A 24,891-nucleotide genomic window follows, 5' to 3' on the forward strand; every position below is an offset into this window, starting at 1 on the left:
GTCAGGAATCTCCATCATTGGGGATTTTAAAAAACAGGTTAGACAAATACCTGTCAAGGATGATCTAGATGGTACTTGGTCCTGCTGTAAGGGCAGGGGACTGGACTTGATGACCTCTCGAGGTTCCTTCCAGTTCTAGTATTCTGTGATTCTATGATTCTTTCATACAAATAATAGCATTAATAAAATGCAAGGATTTTTCAGCCATTTTCCAGAATAATTTTTATTGTGAACTAATATTAAGAAAAATGGTAATGTTTGCTGGGTAGCAGTGCTGAAATATTTACTGCTTTAGATTTGTGTTTGCTGGGGCAGCCTCATTGAATCACAGAGACACACAGGCAGTGTTACCCTAGCATACATCAGATAACATGCTTTTGCAAACAATATCATCCAGATTTAGGATCCATTTAAAATGAACAAGTCTTTTTCCAGCTCTCCAGGGCCACAGAGCTAAAAGTCTCCCTCCCATTATCACAAATCTCATTTTTCTAGTGCCTCCCCCTTGCAAGATATGAAAGTATTTCATAATCCAGCCTCAAACCAGCCCTGTGATATGATCACCCCTGATTAGATTTGTGTTTGCTGGAAGTACTGTGTCCAGCACCACATTTCAAGAAAGATGTGGAGAAATTGGAGAAGGTCCAGAGAAGAGCGACAAAAATGATTAAAGGTCTAGAAAACATGCCCTATAAGGGAAGACTGAAAGAATTGGGCTTGTTTAGTTTAGAAAAGAGAAGACCGAGAGGGGACATGATAGCAGTTTTCAAGTATCTAAAAGATTATTACAAGGAGGAGGGAGAAAAATTGTTCTCCTTGGACAATTATAATAGGAAAATTATAGTAGGACAAGAAGCAAAGGACTTAGGCTATGTCTACACTTCCACCCTCTTTCGAGAGAGGGATGCAAATGTAGATTTTCGAAATTGCAAATGAAGCTGGGATTTAAATATCCCATGCTACAGTTGCATATTCATGTTATGGCACTATTTTGAAATAGTAGTATTTCGAAAAAAGAAACGCTGTCTAGATGCGGCTATTTCGAAAGAAAACCCTTCTTCCGAAATAACTGGTAAACCTCGTTATAGGAAGAATAAGGGTTATTTCGGAAGAAGGGTTTTCTTTTGAAATAACCGCGTCTAGACAGCGTTTCTTTTTTCGAAATAGCGCTATTTCAAAATAGCGCCATAGCACGAATATGCAAATGAAGCACGGGACATTTAAATCCCAGCTTCATTTGCAATTTCGAATGTCTACATTTGCATCCCTCTCTCGAAAGAGGGTGCAAGTGTAGACAGACCCTTAAACTGTCGCAAGGGAGGTTTAGGTTGGACATTAGGAAAAACTTCCTACCTGTCAGGGTGGTTAAACACTGGAATCAATTGCTTAGGGAGGTTGTAGAATCCCCGTCACTGGAGATATTTAAGAGCAGTTTGGATCGACATCTCTCAAGGATGATCTAGTTGGTGCTTGCTCCTGCCGGGACTCGATGACCTATCAAGGTTCCTTCCAGTTCTAGGAGTCTAGGATTCTATAATGCAGTGTGCTGTCTGCAGCAACGTTTTAAACTGGAAGTGTGGCCACAGTAGGAGTACTGGGAGAGAGTTCTCCCAGCACTCTGTGTAAACCATCTCCACCAGGGGAGTAGCTAACAGCGTAGGAGCCTGTTTACACTGGTGCTTTACAGCACAGCTGTAACTGGCTGTGTTTGGGGGGAGGGAGGGTGTTTTCACACCTCTGTGCCGGTGTTGATTTAGCCCCAGAGAGGAGCCAGTACCTGCTGCTTCAAAAGAAGGCGAAAAAATCCCTGCAGTTATGGTAGAATGTTCCCCTCTGGAAATATTTCTCTCTCACACCTGGGCTGTGTCTAGACTGGCAAGTTTTTCTGCAAAATCATCTGATTTTGCGGAACAACTTGCCAGCTGTCTATACTGGCCGCTTGAATTTTCGGAAAAGCACTGACGATCTCATGTAAAATCATCAGTGCTTTTCCGGAAACACTATGCTGCTCCCATTCGGGAGGGCCAGTGTAGACATCATAGTACTGTTTTCCGCAAAAAAGCCCCGATGGCGAAAATGGCGATCGGGGCTTTTTTGCGGAAAACCGCGTCTAGATTGGCAGTGGATGCTTTGGCCAGTTGAGGGGAAGGATCTTGCTCCCATTGAATTGAATTGGCGCATGCGACACTGGGCCCCACTTGAGCCGACTCCTGTCACGCATAATTTGTGGCAAAATGGAACCCAGGTGTCCTGAATCCCGACCACAAATCTCCAGTGTCATGCTCCTGTTGCTAGCCAGCGGATGAGTGCTGCATGGGAGGGGAGCGACTGTGAACCCGCCGGCTCCAGACACATAAGTGATACTCAGCTACTTCCTCTGCCTCTTACTTCCTCATAAATTCCACTTCACCGGCCAAGTTTTGTAAGCGGCTCTTAATTTATGGACGTGCTTGTGCTTTTACTGGGCAGTCTGGCTACTGATGATTAAAACATAACATCTCCTGGGTGTTTTTTCTTCCTTTTAGTGTGTACTGGGACTACGCCTTAATCGTGCCATTTAGTCAGATTGTCTGCATTCACTGCCATCAACAACGTAAGCATAAACTTGCGTATCCCCCGGGGTGCCACAAAGACTCGAGGGTCCGGTGTCTGCCTGTGAAATGCTCGTGATGTCTGTATTTTTTATTGTTGACTCTTTGGTGGTTTTTCTTCACTGAAAGAGCCAGCGAGCATGACTAGGCCTAACGCTGTTTCCAGTGTCTCTTCGGGCTTGCTTTGGTCCTACGTCTTGATGGGACACCATCTGGATCTAAAAGCATGAGCCTCTACTTGAAAGGATCCTGCTGTGCCAGCCGAGGCTGTAGCAAGCTCAAACCTCTCCAGATACGGCCACACCATGGCGAGAAGCTGTGGGTGCTCAGTTGCTCTGAGAATCTGGCCTCAACTTTTTAATGGTTGTGGGTAATTTTAATGGGTGGAGGCCAAATAATTGTATTTCAAACAGTTACTAATATTTATGCAGAGTTGTTGTAGCCTTGTCGGTCTCAAGCTATTCGAGTAGGGTTGGGCAATAATTTTGGACCGGGGGCCACTTCAGACATTTTTTAAGTGGCCCAAAGCTGCCTGAAATGGGCGTGGCCTCAGGCGGAATGGGCGTGGCCTCAGGCGGAAGGGGCGTGGCCATGACACTTCCGTGCTTCCCCGCCCACAGATCCTGATTGGTCGAGAGTGGGGGAGCTGCAAAGTCATTGCCCCCGCCCGGAGAGAACGGCGAGCTGTTCTGAACAGCTGGTGGTTCCCTCTAGGTACCTGTGCCCCTGGCCCTGGGAGGAGACTTCACGTGCTTCCCCCTGCTGCCCCCAGGCCATTCAGGGCCTGGGGAGGGGGAGCATGGGAAGTCTCTCGCTCTCTGCCCTTGCCCTGCAAGGGAGCGCTGCGCTTAGAGTCAACTGCCAGCTGAGCGGCAGCAACTGGAGGTTGACTTTAAGTGCTGAGCCCCTTGCAGAGCCAGAGGAGACTTCACATGCTCCCCCCGCCCCCAAACCCTGATTGGCCTGGGGGCGGGGAACCACGAGCAGTCTCCTCCCGCCCTGCCAGGAGCGTGCGCACGCCGTGCACTCGTTGCAGGGCAGGGGCAGGGCGGTAGGAGACTTTGTGTGCTTCCCCCCGCCCCCAGGCCCTGAATGTCTTGGGGGGGAGGGAGTGGCAGGGCCTCCGTGGGCCAGATCAACTCACTTGGTGGGCTGGATCTGGCCCTCGGAGGCCCTTTTGCCCACCCCTGTATTGAGAAACAAGGTGGGAGAGGTGATACTTTTTATCAGCTCCACTTCTGTTGGTGAAAGAGTCCAGTGATTGGGTGCTCACCTAGGAGGTGGGGGAATCTTGGTTCAAATCCTGCTTCTGCCCATGAAACAAGGGATTTGCATGGGGATATCCTGGGAACTCCCCGTTCCACTGCCCTTGCTTTCTTTGGCGGACACTTGGTCTGACATTTCCAAAGGGGTCTGCATCTCCATTGGAAACATTGTATGGGTCCATAAGGGAAAAAAAGTCTTTATATTACATGGTAAAGACAAACTCATGCTGTTGTTCAGCTACACGGTTTTACTTGAGCCAAAGCCAAAGAAAAAAGCACAGAAAAAGGTATAACATCTATCGACTGGAGGGGCGAAATATTTCCCCACCTTTCCAGACCAAAACTGTTCTGAGCACATCATTGCATTATCGATTATATTTAGAATATTTCTGCCTACTTAGGGCAAAATCAGACTATGTTCCTGTGAGTTACGAGCCTTTTTGTGATTTGGGGGGGGTGGGGACAGTGGGGGGAAATTGGATGGAATGTCTAATACAGTTTAGCTATTGTGTGATATAGAAAAACTGCACCCCTGTTTGCTGCTACACCCACCCCTGTGGTGAGCACCAGATAAATGCCTGACGTGTGATTGCAATTAAATTAATATCTAAAGTGGGCCCAGGCTGTGTGAGTCGAGGTGCCTGTGGTAGCCCACAGTTGAAATTGCCAAAGTCAAGGCAGGCTGCAAAAAGGAAGAGCAGATTCTCCCAAACCAGGTGGTTAACACTGTAATTAGATTCAACAACCGGTCACCAGCTGTGCTCCTGATCCCACACTGGGTATCAAAAAGCCCAAAAAAGAAATCACACATCCCCCTTTCGCCCCCAGGCTGCCTTTTCCGGTCACAGGCTCCCAATCAGCACATAGGCTCAGTGCCATGAGAAGTGATTTAAAACTTCACTCGCTGTACAAAATGTTCTTTTGATCCCCAAAGGGCGAGCCACATTACCACCCCCATACTAGTCTTACCCCAAATACCATGCTGCCAGCCCTGCCTTTGGGGTCTCAAACTAAAGGGTTATTACAAAAGAAAGAAAAGAGACAAGAGTTGTCACATGGTCGGAGCAGTCAGATCCATGCAGGTTGGACCTCCCTTGTCCGGCACCCTTGGGACATGACCGGTCCCGAACGGGGGGATTTGCTGAACCAGGAGAGGTCCCTCTCCTCATGGCCTGCGTTGCTATGGCACCACCAGGCTAGGGCTCCAGCCTGGCCCTGCTGCTTGCCACAGCTCCCCGGGGCTCTCTAGCTGCCACCGGCCCGCTGTTGCTGGGGCCAGAGTGACACAGCCGGAGCTCCAGGGCCAGTGCTGTACAGCTGCCGCTCCATAGCTGGGTTGGAGCTCTGCAGCCACTTTGCTCCAGGACCAGGGCAAAGTCCTGCAAAGTCCCTCTGGAATATGTCCAGAAGTTGGATGGAGCTGTCAGTCCTTTGGTCAGAGCATCAGCTTGTAGAGAAGTTACTCCAGAGGTGAGGACTGAAGCCAAAATGGAGAAGGCGCAGCTGCCTTTTTATATCCTGCGCCATAGGGCCTGTTCATTCTTTGCCCCAAACACAAGCTCATATAGACATGGAAGAACTCTTGGACTAGTCCCCTGACCACAGCCATGTCCCGCTGACTCATTGGCGTAACCTGTGGCGTCTCTCAATGGGTTGATTGCACCACTGATTGCCCTTGATGGGCCATTAAGCAGGCTGGATAGTGCTGATGTCAGTCTGTCTGGGGGTGTCACGCAGAAACACAGCCCAGGTCTGAGATATCAATATATCACTCCTATTTATAACTCCCAGTACAAAGCTCAAACATCCATACAAACAAGGTTATGCGTAGCAAAGCATACCTTTTCCCTGATACCTTACATGGCATATCTGGTAAGGTTTTGTAAAATTGGCATTAATAATATTATAAATGGTTTCCCATATTCCATGTAGACGTCATCTAAAAAAATGCCTGCCAAGGTTTCCATAACTCTTGCTCGCTGGGAAACATCTGGGAAATGTCATATCTGTCCGGTTAGCTGTCCTGTAGTGCCGTGTGATTCTGGGGTACAAACAGAATCCAGTTTGAAAGTCAGGTCCACTGATCCTGCTTGTAGGCTAACGAAAGGCAACCCAAGCTCACCGTGAGTTCTCTTTGCAGCAGAAAGAGGAGGGACGTTAGTACTGGTGAGCCAGGATGGGATCCAGAGACCTCCACTCCATTTCCCACAGGGCGGTCATCTCCTCGCTTTCCTCTCCTGCCTGGAAAATGGGCTTCTGCCACGAGGACAGCTAGAGCCCCCACTTTGGTCACAGCAGGGCAAGGTATGGTCCAGCTGAGAGGCAGGGATTTGAACTGTAATTTCTTCACAGAGCCACCGCATCCAGCACAATGCAGCCAGGGGGCCCTGGGAAGGACTGCAACGCAAATAATACACTCAGGACATGGGGAGGAACTTAAACGCAAAATAAACAACCCCACAGATTATCCCCTGAACAGTCTGGCTTGTTTATAAGGACACAGATTCTAGAGCAACCGGGTTATAGGTTCACCACTGACCCGCTGCAGTGGCACTTTAAAAAGGGGGCTGAAAATGACGCGGACAGGAGCATCCGCAGCCGAGGATATCGCCTAACTGGTAGACTCTTGCCGATCTGTGAAGGTTGTTAGGCTTTTACACGTCTTCCCGATAGCCTGACAAGGCTTTTCCCTGCTACCTTTAATGATCAGCTTCCCCTGGTTCTATATACGAGTGGCTCATGAGCTGCCCACTGGGTGGGAGGGGCTAGCTTTCAGCCCCTCCCCTTTTGCCAGAGGCCCCGCCCCTCTCACCTCTCCTCCCCCATAAATGCCTGCTGGCCACCTTGCCCCAGCCCCAGACCACCTGAGTGCCCCCAGCTTTTGCACCCCCAATCCCGGAGCACCAAGTGGTGCGAGCACCAGCCCGAGCCACCCTGAATCCTGGCTGCAGGTCAACCCCAGCCCAGCCTGGGTGATGGGGGAAGAGTGAGAACGGGAAGCAGGCAGGAGTCGGCCTGGAGGCAGCAGATGGAGGTGGGACCATACCAGCTGTTAGGAGAGGCTCAGTCTCCCCTGGCCTCGGATACCCACCTCCCATTGTTCCATATGCAGTAGGGTCATCATGGCTCTCATCCACGACTTGGGTTTTTAAAGGCTATGGTGGAAGATCTGTTCCCCTTTCCTGTTCAGTTGGAATTGTCTACCCAGCTCCCTTTCAAACCCACCGCTGGCTAGGGCACGGGCCTGCAGCCCATGCTGGCCTGCTGCTGGCGAGCTCCGGTTAGTGCACAATGCTTCCTTCCTTCATCTAAGGCAGGGGTGGGGAAACTGAGCCCCGGGGGCCGGATGTGGATCTTGGATCCAGCCCCCCTCCCCCCCACACACACCTGTGGAGCTCCAGTCCCCCTGCTGCCTCCCTATGGGGCTGGAGCACACAAAATCTACTAGGCTGCCTCCTCCCCCCCAGGCTCTAGTGTGTGAGGAGAATGTGGGGAGTGCCTTTCTCCTCCTTTGGGGGCCAAAGTGAGGGGTTTTTTCCCCTGCTCCTCACTTGTGTGCAGCCCCCGACTGATTTTTCTGTGGGTGAGCAGCCCCCGGTGCAAAAAAGGTTCCCCACCCCGATCGAAGGGCTTGCAGAGCCATCTCCTGAGTGTTATTTTGACGCTGTTGTACTGCACTTCCTCATCTCCTGGTAACTGTACCCACTGGGTCATTTTTGCTGTAGGGTAAAGTATTTCCCAAACTCCGGAAGAGAAATAACAACAAGTCAGTGGACCTGGAGGAAATGCCAGAGGAATCCGCTACGGACTACGTCTTCAGAATTATCTATCCAGGACACAGGCATGATAACAGTAAGTGGCTTCATTGAAAAAAACCTAAAGGGTTAGGCTGTGATCTGTGGGCGGAAGAGACCATGCAGGTTTTTCTCGTGGATATTGCCATAGAGGAGTTCTGCCTTGTTGGGTAATCGTGGGCCATGCTGTAGTTTCAAACGGGTTTCCGGAAAGCTTCCTTACCCCAAACGGAAGTGGAGAGTCCTGCTCTTGGAGCGACCCAGCGTTCTCCAGTTGAACCCACTGCAAAACTTTCGCAGACGGTCGGACGGCGACTAAATGCAACAAAATCCCCATGGCTTAATCCAACAGCAATTCTGCCCCCCACATGCAGGGGATTTTTATTTCAGAGGCAGCTTACTAATAAGGTTGTTATGAAGAGGAGAAAAGATAAATCACAAAAAAAGAAGACCCCCCCCCCCACCAAAAACCCCACCAGCCCTATTGGCCTGGCTTTCTCTACTGAAGTTTCACAACGAATGGAGGGTGGGGGGCAGAACCCACCATCAAACTTCTTCCTCTCATCAGTGAAACTGAACTCTCTGTCTACAAGGGATCTTGCGCTCCGGTTCTCTCGCAGTAGGCTCATTGACATGGCCATTGGCGGAGAAGCCGGAAAGAGCAACATCTGGAGATGTTTAAATACGGCCCCCCAGTGTAAATAGGATTTGAACCCCACATTCCTGTCCCATCTAGAAAGTGGCAAAACCCAATTAAACATTCGCCCCTCCTTCCCATTTGCCGCCCCAGCGAACTGGCCTTAAAGGGGCCACGCGCTAGGCTCAATCCAGCCTGTGAGGGAATGTCTAAACGCAGTAAAACACCCACAAGCTGCCTATGTCAAGCCGAGCCCGAGCTCTGGGACCCTCCTTGCGGGGTCCCAGAGCTCGGCAGGCAGTCTGCTCCCACCAGCTAGAGGCGCTGCGGACTTTGTGGGCAAGCGCTGCTGGTCATGTCTGATTGAAATCTGGCCCACGCCATGCACCCTTTGCTCCTTGAGAAATGTTTCTTTCCCGCCCAGACGCACGGGCCTTCACGGGGTCTCTCCCCAGCGCCGATGCCCCTGTCTGTGTTGAACGTGTCCTTTGAGACTTCTCGGAGAACCGAGTCCTGTCTTCTTATGCTCCTCTTTCACTATTTTCTTTGAGCAGTAACTATTAACTACCACCACTTAGCTGCCAGCCGCTCTGCCTCAGTCGATGACGACGAGGAGGAGGAAGACAGGCTCCACGCTATGCTCTCAATGATCTGCTCTCGGAACCTCACAGCTCCTAATAGGATGAAAGGTTTTTATCCGCCAACCCCCGACCCTGCCCCGTCCGTGTTCTGTGGCAGCATCGCCCCAGTGCTGCGTACAACAGTGTTGGCATTATGGCAAGGCAAACGTTTTTCATTCATGCCCGCCTGGAAGGCGCCCAAAAGCTGGGGGAGCAGGGTTAGCAGCACCTTCCCCTCTGGCTCTCAAGGTGAGATCCATCACAGTGAACCACAGATCTATCTTGCTTCCAGAACCTGCCTCCTCCAGGCTCCCCCTTAAACATTCTATGAGCTAGGTCACGATTCATGGCATGTGCTGTCACAGAGAAGTAAGCAGATAGAAGAGGCCCCTGCATTTTGCTGCGTGGGAGATGGGTGGGGGAAGGCATCGGTGGAGAGCCCTGTCCAACATAATGGGTAGTGAGAAAATAGATGCACCGAGTAAAGGGCTGGTACAGATCACACCTCCTCAGCTCGTGCAGGGAAAGAAGAATAAAGCTGTAACTTCTTAGGGTGTGTCTACACTTGCAGCCTAATTCAAACTAGGGCTGCAAATGTAGGCATTCGGAATTGCAAATCAAGCCCAGGATTTAAATATTCCGCACTTGATTTGCATGTTCCCGGCCGGGTGCCTTTTTTTTTTTTTGAAATTTACAAGCCCGGACTAACTGCCTGCATATACACGCGGCAGGGAAACGGGCGTTCAAAATAAAGCCCTATTTCGAACTACCTGTTAAACTTCATTGCAGGAGGAATAACAGGTAGTTCAAAATAGGACTTTATTTTGAGCGCCCGTTTCCCTGCCTTGTGTAGACGCGGGCAGTTAGCCCGGGCTTGTACATTTCAAAAATGGTGCCTGGCCGTGAACATGCAAATCAAGCACGGGATATTTAAATCCTGGGCTTGATTTGCAATTCCGAATGCCTACATTTCCAGCCCTAGTTCGAATTAGGCTGCAAGTGCAGACACACCCTTAGGGAACATCTGTACACCAGAAAAAGACCCCCAGCAGTGAGTCTCAGGGTCCCTATACAATCTACCCTTCCGTGCACATGGAGACTTGTACAGACCAAGCAGCTTTTCGCATGCAAATGCCCACCTATCCACATACTCTGGATTCCTGTAGACTAGGCCCCGCTCCCATCAAAAAGCACTCACACCAGCAAAGTTTCATCCCAGCACAGAGGTGCTCCTCAGTAGATGATCAGGCCTCGATCAGGTTGTTCTGGAGATTTAGAATCCCTCCTGTCTTGAAGAAGGAAAGTGAGGGGCATCCGGCGGCCTTCGTCCGGCGGAGCAGAAAGCTGTCTGCTGGCCAGATGGAGCCCTAAGGCTGTAGAAATATAGCTGCATTGGCTCAAGAATAGAACAGAAGAGGAAAAAAAATATTTTCTTAGTTCTGCTCAATGCTCATGTTACCTCTCTCATGTTCCCGATTGTCCCGGGACTGACCTTATTCAAGAGCAAAACCCCTCCTCCCTTCATTATAGTAGCTGTCCTGGTACTGTTTCCATGCCTCCTAGCTGTGCTTGGAGCCATCATGTCTGCAGGTGCCATAGATTTAACACACTCTTCCTTTAGCAATAGAACCTCCTCCAGCTGTTGAGTGATATCAGGCATCTTGCTTTTCCTCCTTCCTCGGAGCTCTCACATGAGTTAAGTGCTGAGTGGACACCATTCCTGGCTTGGTGATGCCACCAATGGGAGCGAGCAGATAACTCCCTTGGGTCCATTCTACTCTGGACCTCTGCCACGATGCTATTTAGTTGTTATGTGGACCCCTGTCCACTGGGAACCTCACAGGTCACCAAAACTGTCATTAGATCTGATCGTGACCCAGCTGGGCTGGATTCATAGTCTATCAAAATGCTCTTGGTAGGGATGGAAGGAAAGAACAGCCCCAAAGATTTCCTCATCTTGTAGCAGGAAATATCTCTACAGCAGGTTTCTTATGCAGAAGGGACTTTGCAATGGCTTGTGGTAAAAGATCTGTCTGTGACATCGCATGCCTGCAAAAATGAGAGTAAAAATATAAGAGAAACTATTGCAACGTCCACTTTATTTGGTAGCTAGTCAGCTAATGGACATTTAAAGCCACCTTACTAGAGAGAGGCCCAGAAACACTTATTAAAAAGTAGTAAACAGCTTAATTAGGACCACCCACCATTTGACGAGTGATTCTTGAGGGAGCTAGGTTTGACTATCATTTGTCTAACCATCACTGCTCCCTTGACACAATGACAACACTGTTGTATCAGGTTTGCTAGCCATTTTGCTTTGAATTTTTGCAACATGCTTGACATTTTGCATGTGCCCAAAGTTGCAGATAAACAACAACAAAAATGAATGAAATGAAGATGCTGTTCACTCTAATTCTTCACTAATTCAGGTACCTTTCATCTGAATCCTTAGGTTCTGTGGGGTTCTCACCTTTTAAAAGTAGATGATTTCTTTAAAACCAAACAAAAACCCACCCACTTTTCTTGTCCTTGGAGGGGGAGGAAAAAAAATCTAAAAGGATTTGTTTGTCCAATGGTTTTTATTGGACCAAAAGCTGCAACATATACTGGGTCATTCAGCTCCTTCTTGAAGAATTAAGGTGAAGAGCATTTTTTCATTAAACTTTGTTTTGTGATGTGAAATATTTATGACTGCTTCCGCATGAGCCTGTGCTTTATATGTTAACGTAACATTCTATTATTTCCCTGCCGTTAAAATGCTTTATGCGACATTGATGGCTATATATTAAAAATGGAGTCCAATCTTCTAAAAAAAAAAGTTTTGTTCTCTGCAATGGCAGAATTTATGATACAGTTTGGAAATTCCTCCCCCATGCCAGGCACTTAACATAAGCATTTGAAAGCACGGCCAGAGAACTGGAATTGCTTGCATGTGTTAATGCAGTGAATGACGTTTTTTACTATGTCTTTTGCCTTAATTTAAATCCAAGGTGAGCTGAAAGGCCAGTTATTTATGAAAAGCGCCAGCAGTGTTAAGAACATGGGCCATCGTTTTCAAAAGCTACTCACAATTTTGGGGTTCTCAGGTTGAGATGCCTTTAAAGGGGGACCCTGCTTTTCAGAAGCATCCACCCTCTGAAAATCAGCCCTCTACGGTTTGGAATTGGGCACCCAAAATCTCTAGCTGCTTCTGTAAATGTTGTAAGTGCTGCTCCTGCAACTTGTTTCCACGTGCAGAGAGATTTCAGACACATGGATGTTGCATGAGTCAGAGCCTTAGAATCTAGTTTGTCCACTTGGGGATGATCCAGTGGAGGGCCATGGGGCGCCCAGAGAGGCAATAGTGATTTTGTGAAATGTTCCAGCACCCTACGTTTAAATGCACACGGAAAATGCCTTTAGGAGTGACGTGTTACCTTGGTGCTCATGTTGGTTTCATAAACCAGGCTTTGGCGGAGGCCACTTTAAAAACCAAAAATGCTCAAGAGACTGGGAAGAGAGGTTGCATTGTGAAGATGGGTCAATAGCACCATTCTCCCGGCAAAGCATTTTACTCCCAGGAGTATCTGAAAATCAGTGGAACCTGGTGCTGGAGTAACTTTGTACCTCTGTGAGTAACCGTGGAAAGGTCAGAGCCCAAATGGCTGCGTCCAGAATGGAGATGTTTATTCGGTCTCCTTTTGAGATAGAGCCTGTTGTTGCTCTGCAATTAAACACACAAGACGTTCTACTGCAGCTCAGCCAGAAGTGACGGGCTCAGTGAAAGAAGGGCTTGCGGTCAGATTAGATGACCATAATGGGTCCTTTGGGCTTTAACATCTATTCCTGCCGCGTAAGATTAAAATCAGCTCCTCTCTTCGGAAAGCAGATTCGCAGCCTATCTCACCCCCTGTGTTCGGAACAGGCAGGGTGCGGGGCCACCACATGGTTCTCTAGAGTATGTCTACACTTGCACCCTCTTTCGAGAGAGGGATGCAAATGCAGATGGGCGAAATTTGAATTTCCGGTGCTTCATTTGCATATTTGCGTTATGGCGCTATTTTGAAATAACAAACACTGTATAGATGCAGTTATTTTGAAAGAAAACCCTTCTTCTGAAATAACTGGTAAACCTCAGTGTAGGAGGAATAAGGGTTATTTCCGAAGGAGGGTTTTCTTTTGAAATAACCGCGTCTACACAGTGTTTGTTATTTCGAAATAGCGCCATAAGGCGAATATGCAAATGAAGCACGGGAAATACAAATCCACGCTTCATTTGCAATTTCGCTCCGCTGCGTTTGCATCCCTCTCTCGAAAGGGGGTGCAAGTGTAGACACCCTTGGGAAGCTGTGGAATCCCCATCACAGAGGTTTTAATGCTGCCTCGGCCCAAGGGGGCTGCTCGGGGTGACCTCTTGCAGTCCCTTGCAGCTGTCCATTTGTGGGATTCTGTGAAAAACTGAGCATACAGAGGACTCGGCTGGTTTAGAGGCGTTAGAGCAGACAGTAATATTTTAGGGTGGGTCGTTCTGTCCCTTACTGTCATAAAGGGAAGAGCCTGCAGCAAAGCAAAGCACCTGACATCAGAGGGCAGGGGCAGACAAACATTTATGCCCATGGGTTTTTCCCCACTTTCCCCAGACTCCGGCGACATGATAGAGATGCAGGGATTCGGTGCGAGCTTGTTGTCCTGGCAGCTGGAGCACTGCAGCCAAGGGTCCTCGTGCCTCTCCTGTTCGACGGGCAGCTCTCCCTATGACCTCCCCAGCTGCTGCAACTGCATTCACGACAGGTAAACGTGCTGGGCACGGGGAGCTGGCCTGGCTCTATCGGCAGAAAGCCACAGTGGCGGGGGAGAGTTCTGGGCTCGTTGCCTCTGGACCGCTTTGTGCATCGTACACACAAACGCCTGAATCCGGCCCCCTTTTAAAAGCCACGGGGGACTCGCTAGTAGCAACATCCGAGGCTGAGGTAAAAAAATTCTTGCAGGCGTAACTCCCAATTTCAATAGGGCCCTCGGCATCTAGGAGCCTCCGTTGCAGTGAAAATCAATGGGACATAGGCGCCTAAATTCCTAGCTCACCTTTGACATTGGGAGTTCGGCTCCTAAACCCCACTGGCCCTTTTCAAAATGGTCTTCAAAAGGTTTCTTCCGCAGGCCGAGGAGAAATCATCAGTGTTGCCGTGGCACCTGTGTAGTCAGCGGTGCGCTAACTCCGCCCCACAAGGCAAGGCTTTGCCTGTGGAGAAATCACCCCATAGACCTTTGCTCCAAGCAGCAATGGCCAGTATTTTGGGGAGATGCTTCAGGACTCCCAGGCAAATCCGGTACAGGCTACAAGGAGCACACTGTGCCTGGGCCAGCATGTTCCTGTGAGAGTGCTAGAGCCTCCCAAGGACAAGAGAGAAAGCCGCCTCCTTGTCCGCAGGACAGCCTTTGCTTGCCTGTCTGTGGTATAGCCCCCACTGCCAGAGCATGCTTAGAAGGGCCTCCCACTCATAATGTGAGAAGCAGCCTTCCCCCTACTTTGTCTCCCACCACTTCTTTTACAATGCCCTCTGCCTAGGCTAATTGGTGGTTACATTTGTCTGAGGTACTTTGTACCATCCATGGGACAGAGTGGAAGGAGGGTCCAGTGGTTAGGGAGCTAGCCAGCTTCTTGGGAGACCTGAATCCAGTTCTCTGGTTTCCTCTCCCTACCTTCAGAGCTGTGATGGCCGAGTGGTTAAGGTGTTAGGGTTAGGGTCATATCCTCCTCACAGCGAGGCCTGTGTTTAGTTCTGGGCACCACATTTCACGAAAGATGTGGAGAAATTGGAAAGGAGTGATAAAAATGATTAAAGGTCTAGAAAATATGTTCTGCGAGGGAAGACTGAAAGAACTGGGTTTGTTTAGCTTGGAAAAGAGAAGACTGAGAGAGGACATGATAACGGTTTTCAAGTACCTAAAAGGGTGTTACAAGGAGGAGGGAGAAGAATTGTTCTCCTTGGCTTCTGATGACAGGACGAGAAGCAATGGGCTTAAACTGCAGGGAGGTTTAGGTTGGAAAAACTTCCTAATTGTCAGGGTAGTTAAACATTGGAATAAGTTGCCTAAGGAGGTTGTGGAATCTCCATCTCTGGAGATATTTAAGAGCTGGTTGGAGAGACATCTATAGGGATGATCTAGACTAGGGGTTGGGAACCTTTCAGAAGTGGCGTGCCAAGATTGAACTTACTCACTTCTATTTACAGATCTGCATGCCTCCAGACGGAGTCCTTGGGGGTGCAAATCCCCGAAGGGCCCTGAGCCCTCACCTGTGTCCTGCGTGAGCAGGGTCCTCAGCCCCAGGGCTGTTGCATGGTGTGGCGCAGCCTAACCTGCTGCTTGGGACGGGGGAGGGTGCTGGCTGCTTGCGCCCCACGAGAACCCATCCCACCCGTCCGGGCCCCGCACAGCTCAATCTGCAGCTGCCCCGCGGGAGTAATCAAGGCAGATGCCCAGCGGCAGGCGGGACTTTTCCATGGATGAGGGTGGGGCGGCATTCCTCCACGTGTAGCTCTGAGACCGGCACTGAGCGGGAGGGAGGAGGAGTTTGCTTTCTTCACCTCCCTGCCTGCCCCCCGGAGCTGGTGCTGCAGCCTCACAGCTGCGCACCGGCCTCGAGGCTCCAGTGGCAGCACGGGCTCCCCACATGCCGACCCCTGATCTAGATGGTGCTTGGTCCTGCTGTGAGGGCAGGCAACTGGACTTGATGTCTTCTCAAGGTCCTTTCCAGTTCCAGTATTCTATGACCTCTCAGCCACGTTGGAAGACTGTTTGCATTAGAAGCTCGTGAGGCACTCTGACCTATAGCAATGGGGCCATACGGAGACCTGGGTTCTGATTGTCCTCGCAATAAATTGGTTTTACATCAGTGGACGCAAAAGGAGAATCAGGCCTTTTTGTCTATTATGGAGCCTCGTGTGTAGTGCTCTATAAATTCTCAGTAGAAGCCAGGGAATGCCGTTTTCATTTAGTGCATGTTCTCCAAGGACAGCGATTCATCGATTGCAGTGCTGTGCCCAGTCTAGTCGTTTAGCTTGTACTGCTCCCTGTGGGGGGTTCCTTGACACGCTTGTAGATTTGCACGGTGGGAAGCACTGGTATCTAGTAGAGCTTGGGCATGGTTTTTTTTTTTGCCTATTATTTGTTTGCTAGGAATGTTCCCCATTGCAATGCCCCCAGGAAGTTTTGTTTTCAAAAACTCCTTTAGTGACAATTTTGGTTTTTAAAACTGAACATTGTTCAGTGTCATTTTTATTTTTATTGAATAACTTGCTCATTTCAATCAATCAAAAAACCTCCAGTTCTTATGTCTCATGTCCAGTTAAATCAGTGGCAGAATTTTATGGGAATAGACAAACCAGCAATCCTGTGAAGGATGCTTACATCTCTATGGGTGTGTCTACACAGCAGGGCTTCACTCGAAATAAGCTACGCAAATAGAGCTATGTCAGTGGGAGTGTCTACAAAGCACTTATTTCAAAACAGAGCACTCTTCCTCCAACTTCCCTTACTCCTCGTACAATGAGGATTACAGGAGCCGGAGTAAGAAGTCCTGCAGCTTGACAGTATTTCGATATTATTTCGAAATAACTGCCGTTTGTGTAGACGCGGACTAAGTTATTTCGAAATAACGCCAGTTATTTCGAAATAATGTTGCTGTGTAGTGTTGTTGCTGTGTAATGTTGCTGTGTGCCACATTTTATTAATGGCAATGTTGTTGTAGCCGTGATGGTCTCAGGATATGAAAGAGACAAAATAGGTGAGGTCATATCTTTGATTGAGCCAACTTCTGTTGTTGAAGGTGCTAAGCTACACAGAGCTCTTCATCAATCCACCTGTCACTGTGGTACTGAGTTATCTAACCAGCCATTTGGCCAAGGATAGCATCCCAGGCAACAAAATAATTTTAAACTCTAAAGACCTTTTTCCTATTGGATTTTTTAAACCAAATCTGTCTTGGTTGGCTTTTGGAAGGGAGCATGGTCTGAAGCTCATTTGGGATCAGGGATGTGTTTCAAGTGGAACTAATCCTTTTTTTAAATGTTGCCTTACAGAACCCCATTAAAGATGCTGTGTGAAAGCATGAAGAGACAGATTGTTTCCAGAGCATTTTATGGATGTAAGTGAGGCTGCTTTCCAAACGGGACAATGCATGTGACTTCCGCTGGGTCATCCACTTGTTTGCGCTTAGAAGGGCTGCACAATGAGGTCACTGGCCATGTTTAGGTTAGAGGGGATCCAAGCCCAATTATAGGGGGAGACATTTGAAAGCCAAGTCCTGGTGCACATTTTGAAGGGTTGCCTTTCTCTTTATAACGAGCCAGAGCAACTTAGGACTTTAGAACGTTCATGCTCATGCCCCAGGTCTCCTGGCTGGGTAGTGCCAGGGACGCGACGGCCAGCAACCGTGGAGGAGGGATGATTACAGGTCAGCAGGGTGCTGTGTGCTTTCTCTAGTGCACGTAGAGACGAACGTTTTGCTTCCAGCTTAAACTGCGCAGCTCCAGCTTCAAAAGGAGCTGCTGGCACCCTCTTTGGGACCTGCTCGCTTATATGAGACCCTGCCTCCCTACCCCCTCTGCAGGGCTTGCCTACTGCCGCCACTTGTCCACCGTGAGAACGCATCTGTCTGCCCTCGTGAACCACTCAATTGTCCCGCCTGACAAACCTTCCAGTGCAACTGGAGGCCTGACAAAAGAGGTCTGGAGTAAATATCAAAAGGACAAAAAGGTAACGGACACAAACCCTACCCCCCAGTTCTTCAAGGGGAAAAGTCAGCCTCCCACTCACACGCTGCTCTAGGGGTTATGGCTTTTATCAGTGTCACTCCCCAATTCCGCTATCAGTATTTCTAAGGGTATGTCTACACTACATGGCTCCGTCGACAGCCATGTAGATGAGCTTTGTAGACATAGCAAAATGAAGCAGAGATTTAAATAATCACCACTTCATTTACATCAAAATGGCTGCCACGCTGTGCCGATCAGCTGTTTGGCGGCACTGCACGGTAGACTAGACACTCGGTGGTCGACATCAAAAGCCTTTGTCGACCACCCTGGTAAACATTATCCCACGAGGCATAACAGGACGGTCGACAAAGGCTTTTGATGTCGACCGCCGAGCGTCCAGACTACCTCACTCTGCCGCCAAACAGCTGATCAGCCATTTTGATGTAAATGAAATGGTGATTATTTAAATCACCACTTCATTTTTCTAGGTCTACAAAGCTCATCTACATGGCTCCGTCAATGAAGCCATGTAGTGTAGACATACCCTAAGAGTCTTTCCCAATGTCCATTGTTGCTTCTAAGATGGGACATGAATGGGCCAGCTTTGTTCTAATATTTCTGCAAACTCGATTCTGACTTACACTAAGGCCCCTGTGCAGTATCAGAGTGGCAGAAAGTTGATGTAAATTACAATTTCACTTACCTTAAAGCTGCTTTTCACTCCCCGAGTGGCATAAAAGTATAAGGGCTAGGCTACATATGGAGTTGTTCCTGATTAACTCCATGTGTGGACACACCTAAGTATTCCAGAATAAGAGCGCCTTCATGCTGTTTGGCTTAACGCAAAAAGTGGGTTAAGCTAAGACTCCAGAATAAAGGAGTCCAAATGTAGGGTTAATCAAGAATGATGCCATGTGTGGACAACATCCAGATGAGACTCAGCCCGATTGGATGAAGGAGATTTTGGAAACTAGGACAATCTTGAGGAACACATACTTCTACAGAGCTTCTTGACCTGCCATTTTAGACATTTAAAGTGATTTTTTAAAAAATCTGGATGAGCCACTTCTTGATTTTGGGCAGCAGTGATGAGAAGACTTGCAAATTTTGGAGCTTGAAAACCTTTGGTAGAAGCCACAGTGAATTAGATTTTCTGTGTACTCTTTGAAGCAAATTTAGCACCATTAAAATAGCCAACCCGTGGAACTCCTTGCCAGAGGATATTGTGAAGACCAAGACTATAACAGGGTTCAAAAAAGAACTAGATAAATTCATGGAGGTTAGGTCCATCAATGTCTATTAGCCAGGATGAGCAGGAATGGTGTCCCGAGCCTCTGTTTGTCAGAGGCTGGAAATGGGTGACAGGGGAGGCATTGGCCACTGTCGGCAGACAGGATACTGGACTAGATGGACCTTTGGTCTGACCCAGTGTGGCCATCCTTATGTTCTTAAGTCCCTGCCAGCTTTAAGGACTGGAGTCCTCTATCTAAAGTACAGATGTGGCACAAGCAATATCAGGGCAAACATCCAAGTGCTTCCTGTTCAGTCTACCCCTCTGCCAAGCACATGCTTCATAAGCACTTTCCTGAATAGGGACAGGGTTAAACATGTACGTAAGTGCTTTCTTAAATCAGGGTCGATCTATGGATTCTCACTGTGTGAATTCCCTTGCGATGGAAGAGACGTTTATTCTTTATGTGTGATCCTTTGCATCTGTGGTGACAGCAAGAGTATAATTGAGCATCTACGGAGTGGTGGATTTCACGATGGATACCAGTGCAGTGGGAACTGACCCATTTATATACGCCGCTGAACCTCCATCAGACAGTAACAGCTTAAGATGATTACCATATCAGGCCAGATTGGAACCAATAGTCTAGACATAAAAATACCCCTTCTGTAATTGCCAACCTTTTTAAGGGGTCTACTGGGTGTCTTTTCCTTTAGCTTTATACTGTCAAGTAACTGTATTGCTTTGATGTAAACGCAGTAGCAAGGCGCATTAATTTTCCCTCCCTCTTTCCTGACTCCTTTAGAATTACAAGGAGCTAGAGTTACTCAGACGCGTGTACTATGGAGGAGTGCAGCACGAGATTCGAAAGGAAGTGTGGCCCTTTTTACTCGGGCACTACAAATTTGGCATGACCAAAAAAGAAATGGATCGGGTAAGTGACAGCTTCTGGAGCTGTACATGGGATGTTGAATTCTAGAAGACAATGGAGGTGTAATACCTAGTAAATGTTAAGAAACGTGCTCCGAGGATATGGTCTTTAGAGGGACCAAAACCTGTATTTGGGGGTTTCTCCTGTCTAGTGCAGTGTTTCTCAACCAGTGGTACGAGTACCCTTAGGGGTACTAGAGAGAAGTCTGGGGGGTACGTCAACACGACTGAAATTTGAAGAAAACTGAATTTTTGTGTTAAGTTTTACAGCGCTTTATTATTTTTGTACTTTTTACGCCCAAAAATTTCATTGCCCGCCCGGCTACAATTAAGTCGTTTAAACAAATGTGTTGCAATGGTAGAAAAAAGATGTTGTGTGTCTGAAAACTGTAGGTACTGGGGGTATTTTTTTTTCTTTTGAAAAGGGGGTGCTTTATAAAAAAAAGATTGAGAAACACTGGTCTAGTGGACTTGGGAATTGGAATGCCTGAGTCTGACGCCTTTGTGTGCCACCATGGGCAAGCCCCCTGGCTTTCTGTGCCTGAGTTTCTCCATTTGGGGGATAATTGTCCTCGTGGGGCATTTTTTTTAAATTAGTGCATGGAAAATGCTTTCCTGCAGCAAAGGGGCTACCAAAGGGCAGCACGTTCATCAGTCACAGTAAAGGTGCATCTACGCAGCACCCTAACCTCCAAGTAAGATATGCAATTGGCGCTACGCAAATTGTTTATCTTATTTTGCATCTATTTCGAAATAGCTTATTTTGAAATTTGGCGCATCTACACAGTGCCAAATTTTGAAATAACGCGATCTTTCGAGCCATTCCTTATCTCCTTTGCAACAAGGTTTACCAGGATGGCAAAATAGCACTCCTGTTATTTCGAAAAATATTTCGAAATAACAAGAGGCTTGTGTAGACCCGCAGGAGCTATTTCGAGATACCTCCGGTATCCCAAAATAACCGTGCAGTGTAGATGTACCCTAAGGTGTTTGTCTGGGTGACCTAGTAGTAGTTCAAATTCCCAGGTTTAATACAGCTGTTCAAAATGGCCCATATAAAACTTTGGAGACCTGGCGCTCCTAAAAATAGACAACAAGGGCTGTGTATGTCCACTTTTCCTGCAGCCAGGTAAGACATATCTTCACACACACACACACACACACTTACACTCCCTGCTATTGCAGAGTGTAAATTCTAATATCCTATTTGTACTACATGCACAGCTTTTGCTCTACCACTTCCACACTAATGCTATTTACCTCATTTCAGCCCAAGACTGATACAAATAGTAAAGCCCTAGAAGTAAGGGGGGGTTGTCAGGGAGATTCTGACAGCACATTGATCATAGAGCGAGCAGCCCCGCTGTCATGTTCCCCTAACACAGAGTGCCTCTGCCTCAGAAGAGTTCAGGGTCCCATGCAAGCCGTTGGACATGGCTTCTAAGTAGGGCAGTGACTGTAGGCTCTTCTAATGCCTTTCTTGTGCCAAAAGGGCCAGCAGCAAGTGCACAGCATTTCTTTGTTACACGGTTGTCTGTTTGCAGTTATGCTGACCTGCTCTACAATCACACCCGCACTCGTGGTGGAGAATGCTTAGAGCAGTGCTTTTCAAACTACAGGTCGCAATCCTGTAACTGGGGTTACGTCTAGACTGTTACTTTTTATCGGAAAAAGGTAGCAAATTGCACTCCACAGAAAATCCAGAAGAGGCTTTTCCGAAATTTGGCCCATCTACACTGGGCCAAATTTCAGAAAAACCTCCTCTTTTGGAAAAGCAGACACATTCCCTTGGATGTGGCAGAGTTTTTCCGGAATACCTCTGGTAGCCTGGAAAACTCAGTAGCCTAGACCAGTGTTTCTCAACCTTTTTATATAAAGTACCTCTTTCTTAAAAAAAATTGTAAGTACCCCCAGTACCTACAGTTTTCAGACACACATTTTTTTTCTACCGTTGCAACACATTTGTTGAAACAACTTAATCATAGCCGCGCAAGCGATGACATTTTTGGGTGTAAAAAATACAAAAATAATAAAGCGCTGTAAAACTTCAAAAAAAATCAGTTTTCTCCAAATTTCAGTTGTGCTGACGTACCCCCAGACTACTCTCAAGTAGCCCTAAGGATACTCGTACCACTGGTTGAGAAACACCGGGCTAGACATAACCTGTGTCTCATTGCTGCAGGGGGATCAGGTGACCGGGAGGCGTTAAGGCAGCTCCCTGCCTGTCCTGGCACCACAGATTGCGCGGTGCCCCAAAAGCGGCTGGCAGCAGGCCCGGCTCCTAGACTGTGGGCACACAGAGCTCCACGCGGTGCCCCTGCCCTGAGCACTAGCTCCGCACTCCCATTGGCTGGGAACCTGCTGCTGGCTGCTTCTGGGGGCAGCATGGTCTGTGGTGCCAGGAGAAGCAGGAAGCTGCCTTATCCCCCCATGCTGGACTGCTGACCTGGAGCTGCTCAAGGTAAACCCCTCCTGCCCCAGCCCTGACCCCCTCCCAAAGCCAGAGCCCCCTCCCACACCCCAAAGCTCTCCTCAGCCCCACCCCGGGGCCCACACTCCAGTCACGTTATGTTGGGTCGCGGCACCAACCATTTTCTTCAACTGGGTCATGAGAAAAAAAAGGGGTTGAAAACCCCTGACTTAGAGCAACACAGCGTCCCCTGCAGTCATGCCCAGAATGTGCCACCTGCTTTCCACCTCTCACGTGCCCTTCTCCCCCCCCCCCCCCCCGCACGTTGCAGCCTCCCCGTGGCCCCAAAGAAGTGAAAATGATCCTGCTGGCCCTGTCGGTGTCTGCAAAGGGTTACGTCAGGGGAGCAGCCTGAGAGCTGAATGCGGTGGTGGGGGAGTCCTGTGAGGCTCGTACGTGGCACCGGTCTGAGTGGGGAAAGGGCAGGCAGAGGGACTGTGGGCAGACATGCCTCGTAGGAGCAGGGCTGTGGGCGGCGCTCCAGAGACTCGCCTCACCCGGCCGTGTCGGCACCTCTCCGCCAGGCTTCCATTCTTGGCACGTTAAAGCGTTAGCCACGTTGGTTCCGGGCTGCCGCGGCTGTGACACGGGTCTGGCAACTGCCCCTCTTTCTCTCCTGTTAGACACGCCGCACTAGAGTCCAAGTAACTCCACCTCTGTCTGATGGCCAGGGTGCAATCCCCGGGGGAGACAAGCACACACCAGTCTCCTTGCTTCCCTTTTCCTCCAGAGCACGGAGGTTAAATTTAGATTAATTAACTCATCGATTAGTCGATGGGATTTCCATCGACGATTCGGTCGGTTTATAAGGGTGCCTCCTGCTGGGCTCTTGCTACAGTTGAAAAGCGGAAGCCCCACAGGGAGCATGAGCCCAGTGGGGATCTTGTACATTTCAAAAGGAAGCCCCGCAAGGAGCATGGGACCAGCAGGGGACTCGTCTGGCCCAGCCTTGGAAATGTACAAGAGCCCTGGCAGAATCAAGCGGGGGACCAGAGGGGGACTCTCCCGCTGGCCACATGCTCTCGGAGGCACCTCAACCTTGGAAATGTATAAGAGGCCTGGCTGGGGCTCTTGTACATTTCAAAAGGAAGCCCCCACAGGGAGCGTGGGGCCAGAGGTGTCCCCTGTGCGCCCACTGGGGCTTTTGTACATTTCAAAAGCAGAATCACAGCAGAAGTGGTGTGAGCAGAGACTGCTTCAGTCCCTGCTCGCACTGTTTCCACTGTGCCTCTACCTCCCCTGCCCCCGCGGAGATGGTGCTGGGGGGAACCAGCTTTTAAACTGCTCCCCCCGGCACCAGCTCCTGCTCCTTCCCCCCTTACTTCCTCTCTCTGATAGAGGCAGCAAGGGGGGCAGGGAAGAAACTAGTCTCTTACATCCTTGCTCCAGAGGGAGATAAAACCAATAAGTAAGGATAATAATAAGTAGAAAAGCAAGGCCAATCTGCATATATCTGAGAGGGGACTGTTTGCCTAGTGCTTAAATGAGGAGTCCTGGTGTCAGGATACCTGGCTTCTAGTCCCAGCATCTAGGGGATTCAAGCCAGGGACTGGTCATCAGAACTGAATAACGCCCGTGCCTCAGTTTTCCTATCTGTGAAAGGGGACTACTACTCACTTCACAAGGGCGTTTCAAAGCGTAAACTCGTGTTGGGTGCGTTCTTTGAGATCCTTAGATAAAAGGTGCCGTTGAAGAGCTAGACTGAAAACTCCTTGGGGCAGAGCCCATCTTTATTCAGCATCTAGCCCCGTGGCACCAGTCACTGTGACCGGCTACCGTGCAGCGATGGTATCAGAGCTGGAGTTTCCAGGGTGAGAATCGCTCTCAGTGGCTGGTCCTGCAGTGAACTCTGTGCAGACCCCTGCGCTCGTGTCTGGAGCCCACTGCAGGGCCCTAAGGTGCAAAGATGGAAAGGGGGCGCAGAAATACCCTCTGGTGCCAGAGGATTTGATTAGGGCAGGCCACTGGTCCGTCTGGTCGCAGCTCACCTCTAAATGAGCACTCCTTGGAAGCTGGGCACTTCTGCGGCCACTCAGAAGAGATTTCGATGCTGGCCAGCTGATTAGCAGGGCTCCCACAGCCAGGTTTTGTTCCTACTGCTGGTGCCCATTCGCACGTGCCTCCGTGCACATTCAAAAATTATTCTGCCCCTGGATGGAAAAAAATCTGCCCATGGATGGAAAAGATGAGAGGGAACACTGGGGGCAGCCAGTCAGAAAGTTCCGGACAGTAAATGTTAAAAAAATGCTTCCTGCACTTCTTGGTGGCAGCTTCTACCCTGAAGCATGAGATTCAGTTACCCATTTAACAAGCCTGATGTTATTGGCTGGCTGCAGCCACAAAATCTGCACCTTAGCTGCTTCTTTTTATTTGTTGTAGCTGGACCTGGCCTTGAACTTCCCTCCAGTCCTTTGCCTCTCGTTCTGTCCGTGCCCAAGCATGCACCTTGTTCCACTTTGCCCATTACTCTAGGTATTTGTGGCTCCCTCTTGTTGACCCCTCACCAACAGTAAATCCATCCCCAAAATTCTGGGCGAGGGGGCTTTTACTCCCACTATCCAAATGGAGAATTGAGGCACAGAGAAATTAAGGCCAGGTCTACACTAAAAGGGAAGGTC

General features: G+C 48.9%; 1 protein-coding gene across 8 annotated transcripts in view; it reads left to right on the forward strand.

Moving 5' to 3' along the window:
- Positions 1–24,891, forward strand: part of SGSM2 (small G protein signaling modulator 2) — a 165,245-nt gene that overhangs the window by 114,463 nt on the left and 25,891 nt on the right. For 5 of the 8 annotated variants that reach the window (XM_075904862.1, XM_075904863.1, XM_075904864.1 and 2 more), the window contains 8 exons: positions 2,526–2,593; positions 5,997–6,160; positions 7,582–7,708; positions 8,842–8,976; positions 13,527–13,677; positions 16,968–17,032; positions 17,498–17,643; positions 19,679–19,807. In XM_075904862.1, the coding sequence (XP_075760977.1) occupies positions 2,526–2,593; positions 5,997–6,160; positions 7,582–7,708; positions 8,842–8,976; positions 13,527–13,677; positions 16,968–17,032; positions 17,498–17,643; positions 19,679–19,807 (985 nt within the window). The remainder of the gene's footprint in view (positions 1–2,525; positions 2,594–5,996; positions 6,161–7,581; positions 7,709–8,841; positions 8,977–13,526; positions 13,678–16,967; positions 17,033–17,497; positions 17,644–19,678; positions 19,808–24,891) is intronic. The other 3 variants (XM_075904860.1, XM_075904865.1, XM_006138578.3) reach the window with 3 other exon arrangements.

This window comes from Pelodiscus sinensis, chromosome 21 (assembly GCF_049634645.1).
Source record: "Pelodiscus sinensis isolate JC-2024 chromosome 21, ASM4963464v1, whole genome shotgun sequence".
In the NCBI taxonomy this organism is placed as follows: domain Eukaryota; kingdom Metazoa; phylum Chordata; order Testudines; family Trionychidae; genus Pelodiscus; species Pelodiscus sinensis.